The following is an 18,370-nucleotide window of genomic DNA, read 5'->3' as shown; positions in this document are numbered from 1 at the left end:
CTTTCTGCATTCACAAACCATCTTCATAATTGATTATCATGTTATATGTGGTGAGAAATCAGATTTGTATTTGATTCTTGAAAGCTGGTTTTGTTGTCGACGCCGAGAGGTAGAAAGGTGAAGCTATGAGTGTTCGGTTTAAAACTTTACCATAAAATGGTATTGGCCTGCTGTATGATCCCATCTTATAAACTTAAGCAGTATTCCAATATTGTGTTTGAACTAAAAAAATAAAAACATGATCAACATACAGTGTTGGCTCGTTTTTATTCTTCATGACAAAAGCGGTTCACAGGTCAATGAAAGGAAATATTGCACACACACAAAGAGTTGAGAACCATCCGATGTGTTATGGGGTGTGCACGTCATCCTCTATTACAATTTACAGACACGGAACGCAGACCACATAAATACAGTTAAAATATTATACAACAATGGTAATTAAATTATACACATCTGCAGTGAATTAAATAGATTAAGAAATCTATTTACATCCTTCGAAGAAATATGACATAATGTTAAAGCATTTCCACTTCTTAGCGAGAAATTTAACCTTCTTTCTATAATGTTAATCAGACATTATGTTCTTGATTTTCTGCATTCATTATTTATTAGTTACTAACTAATGAGTTCTCATCAGAAATCATTTCTGTTCCTAAGGCATGCAAGCTAAAAAGTGAAAATATTTACCAAAATGAGATATCCCCTTAATCAGCGCTAACACTGCTTTATGGGAAAGTAAATAAAACATACCTTCAAAATCATACCGTCAAAATCACAGCTACAGTGTTAAAAGGTGATGTAATCTAAAAACAGACCAAATCAAAACCAAGGCACCAAAAACAAATCGGCAGGTCGTGGCCTCTTCTACTAAACCACAGGACAGTTGAGTTTAAAACAAAAAAAGGGAATCAACATTTTCTTGCACTCGGTTCTCGTTTTTTTTTTTTTTTTTAAACGGCCGTTTCCAAATGTTGTCTTCAAAAGGTCATGATTGGTCTACTGCAGGTCAATTCAGATATTAACTGCATTCAGTGAGGCAGGTGTTGTTACAGTGCCAATGTTTACATCTGTGCTGCTGCCCTGGCATCAAACTACTCTATAAGCAACCCATGTTGGGTAATCAGCAGGTTCTTTTTCTTCTTCTTTGTGTCTTTTCTTCGCGCGTGGAGCTCTTCAGAGCAAAGCAACGTCACATTGGAGTTACGCCTCGCTTTAAACTATTTTGTTTCGTGAAATTTAATTACTCTTACTTTTAAGTCATAATATGCTACTAGATGCAAAGCACTGTGTAATGCTTTTTAATTAACAGTTAATTGTTTCTACAAGCTCCAACAGCAGCCTGCTAGCATTATTAGCATTGCTAACTGAACGCAACGGATGCTGTAGCCTCAGGAGACGAAAACTAGTGTGTTGTGGGATAATAGTTCATTACAACATCAGCTATGGTGACAGACAGAAGCATGGTGACATTAAATGATGGAATACAAAACATGAGTATCGTTGCTTAGTTGTTCAAAGGAGTGAGAAAAAGCTGAAGCTGAATGGGGACTGTTATGATTATGTAGCCAAGAGAAATGAGCATGGCCCAACACGATAGTTGTCTAAACCAAGCCACTTGAATGTTTAAGTGATGCGAGTGGGACGTTACATTAGCCAATGGGAAGCTTGCAATGCCCAGATGTGCTAAATGGCTGTTGTAAAGCAGCTGCAGCCAGCCTCTATGCACTTAAGTGAAGGAAAGTTTCAAAACCCACCCCGACTCTAAAGAACAGCAGGATGTGCACCGGCTTCAGCCTGACTTGGTCTGCATAGTTTGCAAAGTAAGATGCTCATTAGGAATCTCCCAAATCATGAATCTGATTACTCTGCTTGACCTGAGGTGGTGAACTTATGGCTGATTTATTTCCATCAATTAAACAGCATTTTTGCTGACCTTCATTAAAAAGGGAGCGGCCAGTCACAGGACAAAACAAAAAAGGGCATCTAACTGTACCACCAGTGAAAGGAAGGAACCTCAAGACAGTAGCACGCTCTCTAATTTTGGGATAGCAAATATGTTATTACGGCTGCATTGTTCTACAAAAACAACTACCTGGGAGAGTTATCATAGGTTATCTAATGGCTTACAGACACTACAAGATGCCAGACCGGTCTGACCAGGATGCCAGACTATAGGCAAGAGTGTAAAGACATAGAGCCTTACAAAAGATCAGATCCTTGACTCAAAGTCTGAGGACCGTAAATACTGCACATGAAACATCCCTCATTCTGGAATAAATACTGTCACTGGTTCACCACAACACACAGCAGCCTCAAACAAGACCAGAAAGTTGGATCCACTCGGGACAAGACGCGGTCAATGACTTCACAGAGCGATGAGCAGCACATTTGTCTCTTCATCCTGCTCCAGGCTGCATGCAGGTTTCTCCGATCCAAGCAGAGATAACCAAGTGGGCGGGATGAGAGCATTATTTAAACTTGTTTTTTTTGTTTTTTTTAAATCCATGGTTCTGGTAAGTAGACTGGGAAATGTTGCATCGTATCTGGGATGGACAGGATGTCTCGAGTCAGGAAAGGAGGTGGGAGCCGGGGAGTCAACATGAAGACAGGTCCTTATGGAGAAGAGAGGGTTTGGAGTGATGGAAGGAGTGTTTCAGCGCTACAGAGACAGGGTGACAGAGACAAAAATAATAATAATTAATTCAAAGAAAGAAATTAAGTTAAAAGGATGACGTAATTAATAAGGATAATGGATCAATACAACATATAATGGATTAGCAAATTGGGTTCTCCAAACAGCTACATGAGATGTATAAAAGCAAATATTAACTCCAATAGCATTATTTTTTAATTTATTTTGTAATAGTCCTACAGATTGGTTATTTAATATATAATAGCATTGTATGGCTTATATATCTTTATAACAATGTATAGCCATTGAAAAAAGTAGTTTAGCATAGAGCATAAATCTGCTGGCTACTTTATCTCATCGCCTGCGAGATGATTTAGAGTGTGAGCTCCGGGGCCTGGCAGGTGTGCCCTGAGCTTTGTTAGCAGAGCTCCTACCGACGTTAATGAGCAATTCCTCGGTGGTTCTACTTGAGGAGGTGGATGATCTGCGCCTGGACTCTCTACAGACCCCAGTCAGCCTGCTCTTACCAGCTGCATTGTGACCAGGGAGGGATGTGGTTGCCAGGGCCCCCGAAGAGTTAGCGTTCAACTGTGTTTGTGACTGAAATGTGTTGCGACATGCGGCTGCTGCTTGTACAGAATCAGACCTGCAGGTCAACTGTTTTCTTCTTACTGAAGTATCTAAGTGTGGTTTGAGATTAGGCTTTTGTTCACATTCACCCCATGCTTCAGATGTGTTAGGATACGCACACGTGACTTTAGAAGAGGTTAGACAGGACTTTTGCCTGGTGGACGAGGCCGGTACAACACGAGTTGTAATGAAGGTGTCCTGACGCACAGGGACTGAAGCTCTTCGTCCCGACACACCTTTTCTTGACTCACTGACTGATTTTTTTAACATTAACTCACTGTTCACAGAACTGGTGGAGCCTTTACGCGTTGGAGAGTAGCCAGGACTCAACCCTGTGTTAAAGATATCACTGACACTATGACTTCTAATAAAGGTGGCGTCCCGGGGGAGACCCTTGCCTCTGCGAGACCGGCTGCTTGTCTGGGTGGGGCTGTCAGAGCAAAGAGAGAGCGAGGTTCTTACAGGGCTTGTGTGGAGACTTCGGGTTAAACCTCGCAGGTGGTGCGTGGCCAATGCAGAAACGCTGCCGCCGAGAACAGGGCTGGCCCGTGGACTGCTTCTCAATGGGGGGCGAGCAGGACTGCTCCGGGGGCTCCTCGCCGCCCGGCCCGACTTGGTGGCCAGCTCTTTGGCCCGGGAGCGGCGTGGGCTGCTGTTCAAGCTGTGGGGAGACAGGGGGGCCTCCAGGTCCTCCAAACGCTGAGTAAGAGCCAGTTTCTGCTGTATGGCCATACGCAGCAGTGAATTCAGGGTCCTCTTCTCATCCTCGGATGCTGCCAGCTGCCGCTGCATCTCATCCAACTGGGTGACATACTGGTCACACCTGAGAGATTGTACACAGTGAAAAGATGCAACATGCACAGGCAGGCAATAAACAAATTGGTGCACAAGTGCAGGGACACAAAACGCATATGCTTCACATTAATTATGGTCTGGCAGACACAAACATTATACGACTGCAATTGAAGATTATTTTCATTATTGATTAATCTCGCGGCTTTTTGTATTAATGAATGACTCGTTAGATTTCCAAAACAAGTTAACCAAAACAAAAACGTGATGTCTTCACACAGGTTACATTTTTGGGATCACAAAACTATTGAATTCTCTACGATAAAAAATAAAGAAAGTGGCGTATGTGTAGATGACAAGAATATAATTTGACTGGAATATCATTCTTAAAATGTTATCATGTACTGTAGAATGCATTCACTCTTGCTAGCCACATGATGGCACCACATAACTTGGTTATAAGCGAGAGGATCTTTTAAGGTGTAATCTTTAGCCTGTTGGAACAGACTATATCTGTTCCCCAATCCTTCTAAAGGATAATCAAAAGCCAGCTCATAACTGTCTGGAGAGGTTCTCTCCAGGTAAAAACATTTCCACTGGCCATTACAAAACCAGAAAAAGTAAAAAAGGGAAATAAAAACATTATTTTACTCACAAACCAATACAAAAACACTCAGTTATCCAAGCAAACAGATTCTCTGAAGGGGTTAGTGATTAGAGAGTGAAGAGTAATTAGTGAAGTAGTGCGCTTTGTAAGTGTAACCCTTGACAGCACTTTCCCTCCCTATTAATCACCCTCACCCATCTCCCACCGACATAAGCTTCTCCTTCATTAAGGTAACCTGGCTTGATGGGACAAATCTGTTCTTGCCTCCTCCCCCATCCGCACAGAGCATGTGGTTCATAATCTTCACGTGAACCGGTGGATTGTCCACGTAATAAGCGTGGTAAGCTTATTACATGACTGACGCCGTGCCACAACAAGCGGAACAAGTTCAGACAATCAGAGCTAATTAACGCGATATCCAAAATGAACTTCAAAGCACAAGGATAAAACAGTTTTCTTTTTTAGCACCGCTGCATATAATGCTTACCTTTTTTTCCCCAGACATAAAAAAGGAACACTTACCGACTGGCAAACATGACTCGCAGTGAAGAGAAAGTGGCGGCGTCCTCCTTCAAGGCTTTGAGCTCGTTCCTCAGCTTCATCATGGTCTCGGACACCATGCTCTTCTCGGTCTCGTACTTAGTTTTCAAATTGGACAGGGCCAACTCTGCTGTCTGTATCGACAGGCAAGACGATTGCACTATTATATACGACTAGACCACCATCATACCCCTTTAGTAGGGCTGTTATGACTTCAATGCATTCAACAATACAAAACGTTTCATGTGTAAAAGCATAAAATAAATCATGATTACATCAGAGAAACAAACAGGGTGCCAGAATTAAGAGGGTTCTTTACTGTATGCGAGCACAGCTCAGCAAAATAGATTACTGTGAGTGTTTAGGTATGTATGTATGCGTGTGTGTGTGTGTGTGTGTGTGTGTGTGTGAGAAAGGGAGTGTGACAGCTAAGAGAATGACAGAAGCAGGTCAGGCGGTGCTTGAGCAACAGGAACGGGGAGGGGGAGGAGAGTTCAACCTCTAAGGAGTGCAACATCCGACTCAAGGTGCAGACCCAAGTAAGCCCAAGGGGAATGTCTAGACACCGACCATACAGCTTATGTCAAGGTTATGTGTGGTTAATAGTGAATACCTGCTCTCTTTGGTAAGGCCTTTATCAAGAATAAGTAAGAATATTGTCAAGAAAAAGAAAGACATCACAAACATCTCTCTGTACAGAGCTGTTCTCAGTATTTCTTGCAAAGGAACTGATTTGGTCAACCAAAATGGACAAATATGGGATACATTTTTTTTTTTTAAAACATAGTGAAAGTCTGACAGGTCCGGTTGATTTATCCTCCAGTGCGTTACTAGACTATAACCGTTTTCACCGTAGTGGAGCCGGTGCTCGCTGTGACCTACCTGTTTGTTAGCCTTGAGGACAGTCCTGAGGGTAGCAATCTGTTCTCTCTTAGTGCTGAGAAGGGACTTGAGTTTTAGTACTTCTTCCATTAGGCTTTCCGCATCCCGCTCCGACTCTCCGCTGCTGCTGAACCCCGAGTAAGGCATCGCGCCCCTCTGACGACAGAGGTCCACTGCCACCTGAGAAAATACAGAGTTATTCATTCATCAAGGGGGTTAAATGAGTTGGTTTCACTGATAAAGTAAACAGTCAAAATGTTAGCATCTTTGTCTTGTAGATGGACTTTTTTCTTTCTTTTTTTAAACAGTTAATCCAAATAACGTTATCAACATTAGCCAAAACCAAGTAGAGCAAAATGTATATATGATTTCTTGAAAATACTGTTATTCATCTGTGAAATTAATTTTCAGAAATAAAAGTAAAACACCAACTATATACGTTTCAAACTGTGTTTCACGACATAAAAACACAAGTTCCCAGTGTTCCAGACACTTCTGTCTCCGAGGGGATTCACTGTGGAGAAAGCCACCACTCAACTTTGACCCCCTTAGATCATTTGCACTTGTTATAACTTTAAATTCCCAAACAATCAAGCACTGGTTGAGTAGCATTCTAGTAAATGTCTGACGAACTGTATGTGATAAGCATCGTAGTCTTACCCGGAGGTGTTTAATCTGGCAACGGATGACCGCTACCAAGTTGCAGACGTTTGAAGGGTCCCTGAAATCCAGGGTGGGCGATCCAGGGCAATTAGGAGAGTCGCCGCTGGCTCCTGCACTGTCCACCTCCCCCATGAACTGCAACACGGAAGCTTTGGAGACGAACATGTCATTGGCTCGCGGCTTCTTCTGGGAGTTTTGCTGGACGTAGTGTGATCTCCGCGCACTACCTCCTGCCAAACTCGCCCTGGCACCATCACGGTAATAGTCCAGGGTGACTCGCTTGGGCGTCAGGTTGTTGCACACGCAAATGTGGTGATAGAGGTTGGACAGCTCCTCAGAGAACGCCAGCAGCTCTTCCTGGGCGACGCTCAAATGCCCTTCTGAATCAATGGCTACTTTCCGCGTGGCTCCAATCTCCTTCTCCAGCTCACTGATGCGCTCTTGGTCCTGCTTGCTGGACTTGATGCACTGACGGATTTTGTCAGCCAGATCCTGGGCCTCTGCCCGCCATCGATCCTTCTCCTGCTTGTATCTTTGCTCCAGGGTGTTGTAGCGAGCTCCCGCCTGAGACAGTTCATCTCGTAGCGTCAGAAGCTCTTCGCTGGCAGAACGCATTCGCGCCTCCAGCACCTCCTTGCTCTTGGTGTCGACCTCGTAGTCAAAGACTGCATTGCTACCTTCTCCATTCTCCGTCTCATCATCTCCCCTGTCTCCTGCCTCGTGGTTGTGCTGCTGGCTGCTCTGCACAGCTTCCAGCTGTTGCGTGAGAGATCCAAGCTTGTCTGCTTGCTGACTGAATGCCTGTTTGGACATTACCAGCTGCATCTGCAGTTCCTCCACCTTGCTCATTAGACCGGACTTCTCTCGTTCAGCCTGGACTCGCACAAAAATAAAAGATGAACATGTTTGTATGAGCATATACAATTGCTTAATTTACTACTGTTCATTAGTTGAACACCCATCCATTGCTTTTCACCAAAGGGCTAATACCGATATGTTTTCCTTAAAGCAAAAGGGAATCCTCTAACACAAATTTCTCCCCCCACCAACTTTAGTGTGGATGCATTTTTCATGTAAAACAGTGGATGACCCCTTTCAGCTCCACACCCAACATCTGATGGGTAGGAGCTTGCTAAACCCAACCCCCCCCTCGCCCCATTTAGATGCATCATGAATAATATATATCTCTGAGGGGTTCAAGAAGTCCTTAATTTTCTTAAGTACCCTATATTTGTGAGGAAAACTGTATACGGTGGGGGTTCACAAAATCACTTGGGGATGTACATGATGCAAAGTGGTATCAGGTGTCTTTTTTTTTTTTATTATCACTATATAATGGCTAACTTCACCAACATACAAGGGATGTGGTTTAAAGCAGGAAGTGGCAGACATCCCCTATCAATAGCTTAGACACTCAACCCAATCTCTATAACAACCTCACTGCTCAGCCTGACGAGAACGGGTACTTTCATCTAAATATAAATGCAGTTCGGTGAATCACAGAAGAATTCCTGGCTAATATTAAGTTGTCACAAAATGACATTACTTATCTTGGCATTGTATCTCCTCTTGATTCAAATAATATAACACACGTAAATACTGCCCCTATATCTTTTTGTAGTGCCATAATTCAACCATTTTGATAAACATAAATGGTGTCCCGTTGCCTACCTGTAAGAGTTGCTGTTTTAGTTTCTGGCTGTCTGAAAAGTGCAGCTCACTCAGCAGGTCCGACACCAGCCCGGAGGCGGGAGCACGCAGGAATACGTCACTGCTGCGTGGAGTGGAGTAGCGCTGGATGAGGCCATTACTTTTGGAGCCCCCCAAGTGAGGAGGGTGAGCAGAACTGGGAGCAGACCCAGGACCATTATTAATGCCACTGTCCTGGTCCTCTCCCTCCTGGCTGTCATCCAGCTGCTCCAAATGGAGCTCCAGGTTCCCCATAGAATCGAAGGGGTTAAGGGTCAGGGCGGAGAGTTCTCGTCGCAGACAGTTTTTCTGCTCCCTCTCCTCCTTCAGGGCTTCCAGGGCCTCATCCAGCTGCCTCTCAGCTATCTCCCTCAGCCTTGCATCCTCCTCCATCTGAGCTCGCAGCTCCTCCCGCTCCTCGTTCTTGTGGGTCAGCTCGAGCTTTATCGATTCAAACTCAACCTGAAACAGGGTGCAGAATCATAGGGTTGTTTTTTTTTAAACAAGTCTTTATATGTTGTTTTATCCAACACAATTAGATGCACATTCAAGTGGAAACTCCAGTAGTGATGATGACCGTCAATTCAAGTTTCTCTTGGAAATGGATACGTAGAGTTCCTCCCACTGTTGTCCAGTATAAATTATATCTCCATTTAGTCGCCTTACTTGCATTTATAGTATTATTTTTAATGTTGCAATAACACAAAATAACAGTAAATACTAACACACACATTCTATAAACGTACAGTATCACATCGGAAGCTTTCAGTTTGCCATTGCAAAAGAAATTGCTCTACTGGAACCTGGTTCTTATAATGCTATTTACAACTATAATTAGCTATTTATTTCCTGTGTATTGCTAGAGAAATGTTTCGCTGAACGTGATGTCTGGCTCTAAGGGGGCAGCAGCCAACCTGGGAATTCACTGACCATACGAGCAAAGGATCAAGACAAGAGCTGTTGTGGAAGCTACTTCATTTTCCAGAAATAGCAACTCGCTGGTTTAGTCTCTTCTAAACTGGCAACAGCAATGTGACAGAAATGTGTTGCAGGAAAGGGGATTGTAGTGCACTACAAGGATAACATAGGGGAGAAAAGCAATACTATGGCACAATGTTCATTTCCACTTAATTGCACATTTCTACAGATATGTTCTATTTTACCATTCTGGATATCGACAGTTTTTATTCTTCATCCATACAACCATTAGTTTCCAATTACAGCCAGGTAGAACGTACATGTATTTGGTAAAGTTGTAGCTTGAGTGTTAACTGACCTGGTTTTCCTTGAGCACAGACACCTGTTTTTGCAGAGATATGTTTTCTTCTTCTAATTCGCCATTGTCCTGCAACTGGCGCAGCTCACGTACTTTATATTCCTTCATCTCATCCCTCTGATGGCCCTTTTCGCCCTCCAGACACTCACACTCCTGAAGAAAACAACTCAAATCAGTGCAAAGCTCAACATTAAAATGGCAGATTTACTTGGGAATGAGCCAATATATCCACCAGGGATTCAGGGTTCTATCATATGCATCATGAGAAGACAGGAACTGATAGTATATAGTACAACACCAGTGTGCAGGTATACTAAGTGAGCCACTATACCTTCTTTAGCTGGGTGGTGACCACCCCCAACCTATCGATATCTGCATGGGCATTGCTCAGAGCAAGACGTGCTTGCTTAAGCTCTGCCTGGACTTCCTCTAGTCGGGTTGCCATGGCAGCCTCCTTAGAGGCAGTCTCCTGTAGCAGGTTCTCCTCCCGGCACTCTCCATCAGCAGCTGCACGCTTTTGGCTGCTCACAGAATCTGAAAATGCCTTTACACAAACAGAAAGGGTTAAAGGACACATTGAACAACATTTGCAGTGCTGAAAGACAAATTCATTTATGCCGTGCTTTTCACCGAGGGAAGAAATGTAGACATCTTTAACAAAGGAGGGGAAATAGGACTTCACTGACAACAATCATGTTTAACCCAATTACAGGGATACATGTTGGTATGGTAACAAGACACTACACCTGAACAGCAGCTTCAACACTGTATCTGTATCTAGCCGAAGTGATGCTATCAGCAGGCATTTCTTCCTTTACAGCTTGCCATAATTAGTAGTAGCAGATTAACTACACAGTTTAACGTTAACCATCACAGGGGGAAATAAAGTTTTACTGACGATTGTTGTCTGCCAATATTCAGTAAAATATGCGATCAGGACATCGACATTTCTACTTTTGTAGTTGCCGATCTCTGATAAAGTTACATTGTAAACAACCAATCTGTGTTTAAGTTGACAGGAGAGCTGGTTAACGATAACAGCACCGCTCACAGACGACGGTTTGGTGAAATGACGCGTTCAGGCTCTGTTCAGTGAAAATTAGAGTAGACAGAGATTAATTATTACCTTTTTATACCTTTAAGCAGTTTATAATAAATCATTAAAACTACTATTGACAAGATTTATTTTTAAGCCATAAAAACTCATGTTTTTAACACATTAACATGTGTTTTTATGAAGAAAAAAAACCCACTATAGATGACTATAACTAAAAGAAAAAGTATAACATTCGAAATTTGTTATGGTTTACAGATTTATTTTTTGTATATATTTTCCTTTTGGGCTGATCTGATCTGTGATCCAATCCGAAACTGAGAGTTATGTGATCAGTTGCACCACTAATAATGATGCTAATTCATAACACAAGTCTTCTTTGTTAAAACCCTGACAAAGCCACGGTAAGTAAACAGCCAACATATGAGGTTTATGCAGATTATCAAAAATTGCTGAAATTCTGTACCACTACGTGCCTTAAGATATAAAGAGCTTAATACCAGTTGTAATGTTATTCTGGCACAAATTAATTGCTCAATATCCAACTGCTTGTGAGCAGGATTTTTAATATCTCAATTCAAATAGGTGGATGGAACATTTATAGAACAAATCTGCCCACATGACAGGATTTAATTTTATGGGATTACCTACTTTATACATGAACCAGTTTTAAAAAGCCTGTTTCACAAATGCATTCATGGCCCATTCAGTGCATTTGTGACAAAGTTACCAAATGGGCAAGCATGGGCATCAGCATCTCATACAGAAAATTACAACAAAATACTGGGAAGCACAATGAGACATGTCAAAATGTGTCTGTGAAAGGATGCATTGCATGGTAATCTGAGTTTTGACATATTGGTTTAATCTTTTTTTATTTAAATATTCGGTGCTAACCCAATTCAATCCTTAATGCAATGCAGTATCAAAAATCATTGTAAGATGAATAGCACCGGATGTGGGCTGTTGAAGTTGTCCTAATCACTTAACAGTGTCCTCCATCTGATGCCATCAGCGTCAGAAGAAATGTTAGAGCAAAACTGACTCAGCAAGCGATCACAAAACTCTGCATTAAAAGTATAACATGAGGTCCCAGCTGTAACATAACTTTTACTGTGGTGGTAGACTGACGAAGTTACCCAAATGCAATAAAGGGATAAGCAATCAAGTTCATGGCATAGTCATATGTCACATAATAAAAAGATAATGGTATCTTTATAGGACTACTCGTTAGACTGCAAAGTAGCTCCTCAGCTGTTAAGAGTTTAATTTTTAGATTGTTGAACATATATCATGTGTTTAGAAACCAATCAGACGTGGGCCTCAACTTTTAGTGGTACATGCAAGACAACTGAATACAGTGTTGGATTTGGGTATAAGTGCATTTTACCATTTAATTAACCCTAACACGCGATTGGGCGAGGAACATGCCACCAGCATTTCAAAAGCAGAGAATACTGCTTATTTTTTCATGATTTTGAAGTGTCATATACTTGCCTTTCGTTTTACATCATTCAAATTGCACACATCTATCTTTAAGCTTTACTCAGATGCAGTACAGCTAGATAACCTTTCAATTTTGACTGCATTTACATTTAGCCATCAGTATCACATGACTGCAGGTAATTTATTAGAATGCAGGCAAAAGGGATGTTACTGTTCCATTGCACCTAGTTTAATATATTTTGCAATAATGCTAGCGCATTTCTCAAATACAAAAAGTGTTCAACCATTATTGTGTTTATTTTTACTGGCAGAAATTGACACTTGGAATGCTGGGGGGGGGGGAGAAGAAGAACTTCACAAGCTTAATATTGTCTAAATATAACGAGAAGGCCTTGGGTGTTCCTACCTCTTTGAGCTGCTGAAGCTCCCCTTTGAGGGTTTCATACTCCTCTTCCAGCTGCCTGTGTTTCATCTTGAGAGCAGCACTTTCCTCCAGCACCACCAGGCCATAGCGGGCTGCCTGTAGCTTCTCCTCTGTGGCCTCCTGGAGCTCCAGAGTCAGCCGTACCACCTCAGTCTTCAATTCTCCGCTCCCCATCTCGATTTCTTCTCTCTCTACAGCTGTATCTGCTGGGTCTGCCTCTGCCTCCAGCATTCTTGCTTGGCCTCCCACTTGCCAAAGTTCTACTGGGACACCTGCCTCCTTCACTCCCCCACTCTCATTACTCCACACTATAGAAGGCAAAACACAAAGACGATGATTACGGATGTTAACTTCTTAGAACAATGGTTGGGATGGACATTTACATTTGAATTAATTCATATTGTGAAACAATTTGAGCAAACAGCATAGGGCAAAATTAACTTGGGGATCGGTTGAGTGGGAAAACTCCTAAAATGTCAGCGTAAAAAGCAAAATCCAAGCCATAAATTACCTGCTTTTGCAGTTTGTAAATATCTCGTTAGGCAGATGTAATTTACAATGTGGACCTATATCTAGCACAGTGATGATTTTCTCCTTTTTAAATGGACACTTAGTAACCCATGATATTGAAAGCGTGGCACCAATGAATGCTCAAACCGCAGTTAAACGTTTGGTACAATTAAACATCAGCTACGTTACTATGACTTCTCTTTAGAATAAGCTGATAGCTAATGTTAGCTACATAGTTATGACAGCTGGTTGAAGTGATCTCCATAAAGTAACGTTAACCGTGAATAAATATATATAGATTACGGTTACTTTGACCACACTTGCTAACTGGGTGGGGCATACTTCCCTCATGTCCTCCCTTTTGACCGAAGATGGAAACACCAGCCGCCTATGCCTGGTGCCAAATGATGCATCCCATAAGCATCTGTCTCTCCTCGCCCTCAATTCTTCTTCGTAGCATCCACCGAGAATACATTTTAAAGGATGTGGTTAACGCTAATATTTTTTTTGTCACACATGTTCAACCTAACTTTGATTACAAAGTAAGCTGGTACCTAAAATGAGATGGTGAATACTATTCTGTCGGGAGATACAAAAACGAAGACGACACCGGCCCGACAACCAGCTAACCTAGAGTCGTTTTAGCCCAATGCAGGTAGCTAACGACAGCACGATGCGACACGCAAAGTCGATGTGAATAATTCAGCTAGCTAACTAGCTAACTTCTTGGTTTTGTAACTGTACATGGGCTTATGGGAGCAGCCGACACACACGGATACTGTGGTAACGTCAGTCGCATCCTGTCAGACGAGCTAATTGGCTAACGCTATATCGCGAACATTAGCCAAACTAGCTACTAACCTTCTGGTTTTGTTTCAAAGATGGAGCTCACCACTCGCAGGCGAAAGTCCACTGTGGTTATTTTTCCTCCGGGGAACTACCAGCGGCGACGGTTGCTAATCGCGATAGAAGCCGGTTGTTACCAGCACGGGCTTCTGAACAGCCGCTCCGCTTACTCCCACCCAGTTCTCTGGTTTCACAGTGAGGTCGTCTGGCGTCAAAAGCGCGCCGAAAAACGTGAAAGCACAATTACCCCCTCTAGCTAGGCAACGGCGCAATGCATTACACCAACATTAACGTCTTTTTTTAATTAATTATTTTTTTACATTAAGGTGTATAAAGCCTGTGATGTATATACAGGCGTGAACAATAAAATTAAACATTAATTTAATTAATACAACTTTTTTTTATTTATTCAACAAACACGAAATCAGAGAGAAATAATGAAAGATTAGTGAAGAAATTCACTTCCGCTCGTACTTGTTCTTTGCTTCCTTTTTACTTCCGGGTGTTCATGTTGGCTGCAGCGTCCGCAGTCAAACAACGGTGAGAGAGCATTGAATCACAATGAAGATCGTCACCTGGAACATAAATGGCATCAGGACTTTCGGAGGCGGCATTAAAAAGGCTCTTGATTCACTGGGCGCGGACATTATTTGCGTCCAAGAAACAAAGGTGACAAGTAAGTGTTGTTTGGGGGGAACACGTGGAGGCTGTCATGCAGCCTAGCGTAACAGTCAGAAGTCTGTTTCCAGAGGAATGCAAGTTAAACCCCAAATGTGCCACCCACAGGAGACTTACTTGATGAAAGAACGGCCATCGTTGACGGCTACAACTCCTATTTCAGCTTCAGCCGAGGGCGCAGCGGCTATTCAGGTGCATTCTCATTTATAACTAATTTAAATCTGATTTAACCTGTAATGCTAGTTAAGTATGTTTTTGTTTTGTTTCTTATTGTTATGTAATATCTGTTGTGTACATTGTTATTGCTTCTATTGTTTCGTTTTTTACCGTGGGAAGTGCCTTGAGTACCCTTTTTAAAGGGCTATACAAATACAATGTATTATCCTTACTATTTTTGTTGTTCTAATAATTATGATCATTAGCTTTCTTTCCAACCAATTATATATTCAGTTTAACCAGGAAAGATGCTCAAAGATTCCCATAATTAACTTATTAGAGCAATAGACGATGCATGTTATTAATGCCACACATGCTTTAAGGTCGCTGCAGTTCTCACACACTAAACTCTATCACCTTATTCACCTCTCATTCCTGACATGCACAGGGGTTGCCACTTACTGTAAAGACAGTGCCACTCCAGCTGCTGCGGAGGAGGGTCTTACGGGTCTGTTGACCAACCACGAAGGGGCTGTCGGATGCTATGGTGACCAGACGGAGTTCTGTAGCGAGGAGCTGCGGCTTTTAGACAATGAAGGACGAGCCGTTATCACACAGCACAGAATCATGTAATGGACATATATTCTACTTTTAGGTTTCCTTGTAACATGTTTTTTGCATGTTATATTTGCTGTATTGGCTTTCTGTGTCCAGGTACTCGCAATGTGCACTGGAATATCACTTGCAATCTTTACTAGAATCTAAATTGTAGATCAATTTAGAGTTTCCTTTAAACTAGAATAAGTCAAGTCATTGATGAAAACATAACTGTTGATAAAGACCACAGGGGCATTCCAGTGCATGTGTAATTCATCTAGTAAAATAGTTGTAAATTATAGGCTCACATGTGTCTTTTGACTGTTTTCCCCCCACAGGTGCTCGGAGAATGAGCAAACTATTACTGTCATCAATGTATACTGTCCTCGGGCTGACCCAGAAAAGCCGGAGCGAAAGCAGTTCAAACTGCAGTTCTACAAGTTGCTTCAGAGTCGGGCTGAAGCTATACTGAAAGATGGAAGGTGAGAGTTTCTACTGTTTTTACTTCCTATTTTTTGGAAAGTGTATATTTTGGAGAGTGTTCCCTCGCCTCTTTCAACAATTCTGAATGAATGGTTGTTCCGTTCTATTTTTCAGCCACGTGATTGTTTTAGGGGATGTAAATACATCTCACCGGCAAATAGACCACTGTGACCCCAGTGATAATGTAAGTTAAAAGTTTAAATACTGTCGTATGAATATTTTTGCTGGTCTCGTTTTTGGAAACTTGCTTTTTCAATATCTTGCCCAGAGTAGGAGGAGATTAATACCACTTTCACATCTGTATGGCAGATATGAAGATTCTCTTAGTTTAGCATTAAAGACCTGAAACAGGAGTTAACAGTTAACATGGCTCCTACCAAAGCTTAATAAATCTACCCACCAGCAGCTTTAAATCTCATATTTCAAGTAATCTGCACAAAAACAGAAGTGAAAAAACAAAATAGTTTCAGTGCATACTGGCTGGCTGTTTCCCTCTGCTTTTGCTCTTTATGCTAAGCTAACTACCTCCTGTTAATGGCTTCATATTTATTGAATAAACATCAGAAAGGTATTGGTCTCAAGCAAGTCTACGTGTTTAAAAGGTCAAACTACTCCTTTAATACAAAATAATAATATATTACATAAAAATGGAGGCATATGCTCCTGCCAAATATGCACAGTATATGCTTATTATTAATAATAATGATAATGACTCTCTACCTTTTGTTTTTCCTCAGGATGAATTTGGGGAAGACCCTGGGAGGAAATGGCTCAATGCCTTTTTGCACAGTGGCGCAGAAGAAGGGGAAATGAAAGAGCAGGAACCCGATGAAGAATCAGCGGTAACTTCATCAGAGACCATCCGTACCGGAAAATTTGTGGATACGTTTCGCTTTTTCCACCCAACCCGAACCGGCGCCTTCACATGCTGGAGCACTCTCACCGGAGCACGGCAGACCAACTACGGCACGCGCATCGACTACGTATTCGCTGACTGCCTCCTAGCCAAGGAGCAGTTTGTGGCAGCAGACATCATGCCAGAGGTGGAGGGGTCGGACCACTGCCCTGTGTGGGGGCACCTGAGCTGCTCCCTCCTGCCCAGCTCAAAGCCCCCTCCCCTCTGTACGCGCTTCCTGCCAGAGTTTGCTGGCAGGCAGCAGAAACTCTCCCGCTTCCTTGTTAAAGTGGACCAAAAATCAACTCTGTCTGAGCAGAGGGACGCATTACCCGGATCTCAAGAAGAGGGCGAAAAGAGGGAGAATTTAAACCCCTCCGGAGCTGGAAACGTCTCTGGTAAAAAACGGTCATTAACATCAGACTCTGTTGTCCCGAAGGGGAAAAAGACTAAGACTGTGAAAAACTCTTTAACCCCAAAGGGGAGCCTTCTCTCCTTTTTCAAACCCAAACTCACAAATGCTGTCCCCTCAACTGAAGCCCCTGTAAAGCACTGTGAAAAAACACTCCGCATGGACGAAGTAACTTCCTCACAAAACTCCCAAAAAGCTTTTTGTCACAAGCAGCGTAACCAGTACTACCAGTCACAACCAGTAACAAACAGCGTACCTGAAGATACTGAGCTTGTCTCCGATGGGTCACCACAGCTGTGCACCAGCAACACCACAGAGGAAAGTCATAAACAGGTGGCGACTAAGCCTTCAACCCCACACCCCACTGCGGGACACCCAGAAGCCAAGAAAGGGGCATCCTTAGTGTTTTGGAAGTCTGTTTTTCATGGACCGCCCCCACCGCCCTCCTGTAAGGTCCACGGGGAACCCTGTGTGCTTCGTACTGTGAAAAAGGAGGGGCCAAACGTGGGCAAACAGTTCTTTGTGTGTGCCCGCCCTCAGGGACATGCCTCCAATCCCGAGGCTCGGTGTAATTTCTTTGCATGGGTTGAAAAGGGGAAGTGACATGTTTACTTTATTCACCACATGTTTGTGCTTGTTTGTTCAAACAAGTACTGTTCGACTACAATAAGGATATCTTATCATTCTTTGCTGATAATAATAATAATAATAAACAATGTTCTATAACTTTTGGTTTTATTGTTTTCAGAGCTGAAACAATCAAAAGGCTTTACTAGTTTTATTAGTTCATTTTCAAGTAAAACCGCTAAATATAAATCAGGTTCCTGGTTTTCAAATTCAATTCAATTCAGTTTATTTTGTATAGCCCAATATCACAAATAAAAAATTTGCCTCAGAGGGCTTTACAATCTGTACACATACGACATCCCTGTCCCAGGACCCCCCAATCAGATCAGGAAAAACTCCCCAAAAATAATCTTTGACAGGGAAAAAAGGGAAGAAACCTTCAGGAGAGCAACAGAGGAGGATCCCTCTCCCCGGATGGACAGAAGCAATAGATGTCATGTGTACAGACCTCCACAATCCATGAAACAGAAGGAGGTAGAGAGGAGGAGGAGGAGGGGCGGCGGGGCGCATCAGCAGGGGCCATGGCAG

The 18,370-nt window shown here is 42.5% G+C and overlaps 2 protein-coding genes across 5 annotated transcripts; one reads left to right on the top strand and one right to left on the bottom strand.

Annotated features, from left to right (window-relative positions):
• Positions 1 to 248: 248 nt before the first annotated feature.
• On the bottom strand, positions 249 to 17,586 carry zgc:162200 (uncharacterized protein LOC558638 homolog). 4 transcript variants are annotated; one of them, XM_034536648.1, is made up of 10 exons: positions 17,472 to 17,586; positions 12,621 to 12,946; positions 10,046 to 10,258; positions 9,715 to 9,867; positions 8,421 to 8,900; positions 6,747 to 7,622; positions 6,087 to 6,266; positions 5,187 to 5,338; positions 3,728 to 4,088; positions 249 to 2,662 (listed from the first exon to the last, which is right to left on the bottom strand). In XM_034536648.1, the coding sequence occupies exons 2-10, from the start codon at positions 12,867 to 12,869 to the stop codon at positions 2,657 to 2,659; spliced, it is 2,670 nt and encodes an 889-aa protein (XP_034392539.1). In that variant the 5' UTR covers positions 12,870 to 12,946; positions 17,472 to 17,586; the 3' UTR covers positions 249 to 2,656. The 4 variants fall into 4 exon arrangements, with proteins under 4 accessions (XP_034392539.1, XP_034392535.1, XP_034392537.1 ...); XM_034536644.1 differs by lacking the exon at positions 17,472 to 17,586 and adding an exon at positions 14,469 to 14,569; XM_034536646.1 differs by lacking the exon at positions 17,472 to 17,586 and adding an exon at positions 14,010 to 14,228.
• apex2 (APEX nuclease (apurinic/apyrimidinic endonuclease) 2) lies at positions 14,490 to 17,901 on the top strand. The gene is made up of 6 exons (XM_034536649.1): positions 14,490 to 14,670; positions 14,781 to 14,864; positions 15,277 to 15,457; positions 15,764 to 15,907; positions 16,023 to 16,092; positions 16,646 to 17,901. The coding sequence occupies exons 1-6, from the start codon at positions 14,556 to 14,558 to the stop codon at positions 17,816 to 17,818; spliced, it is 1,767 nt and encodes a 588-aa protein (XP_034392540.1). The 5' UTR covers positions 14,490 to 14,555; the 3' UTR covers positions 17,819 to 17,901.
• Positions 17,902 to 18,370: the final 469 nt, after the last annotated feature.

This window comes from Cyclopterus lumpus, chromosome 7, assembly GCF_009769545.1.
Source record: "Cyclopterus lumpus isolate fCycLum1 chromosome 7, fCycLum1.pri, whole genome shotgun sequence".
NCBI classification, from domain to species: domain Eukaryota; kingdom Metazoa; phylum Chordata; class Actinopteri; order Perciformes; family Cyclopteridae; genus Cyclopterus; species Cyclopterus lumpus.
Note: the sequence above shows the minus strand (reverse complement) of the source record. Positions and strands in the feature narration are given on the sequence as shown.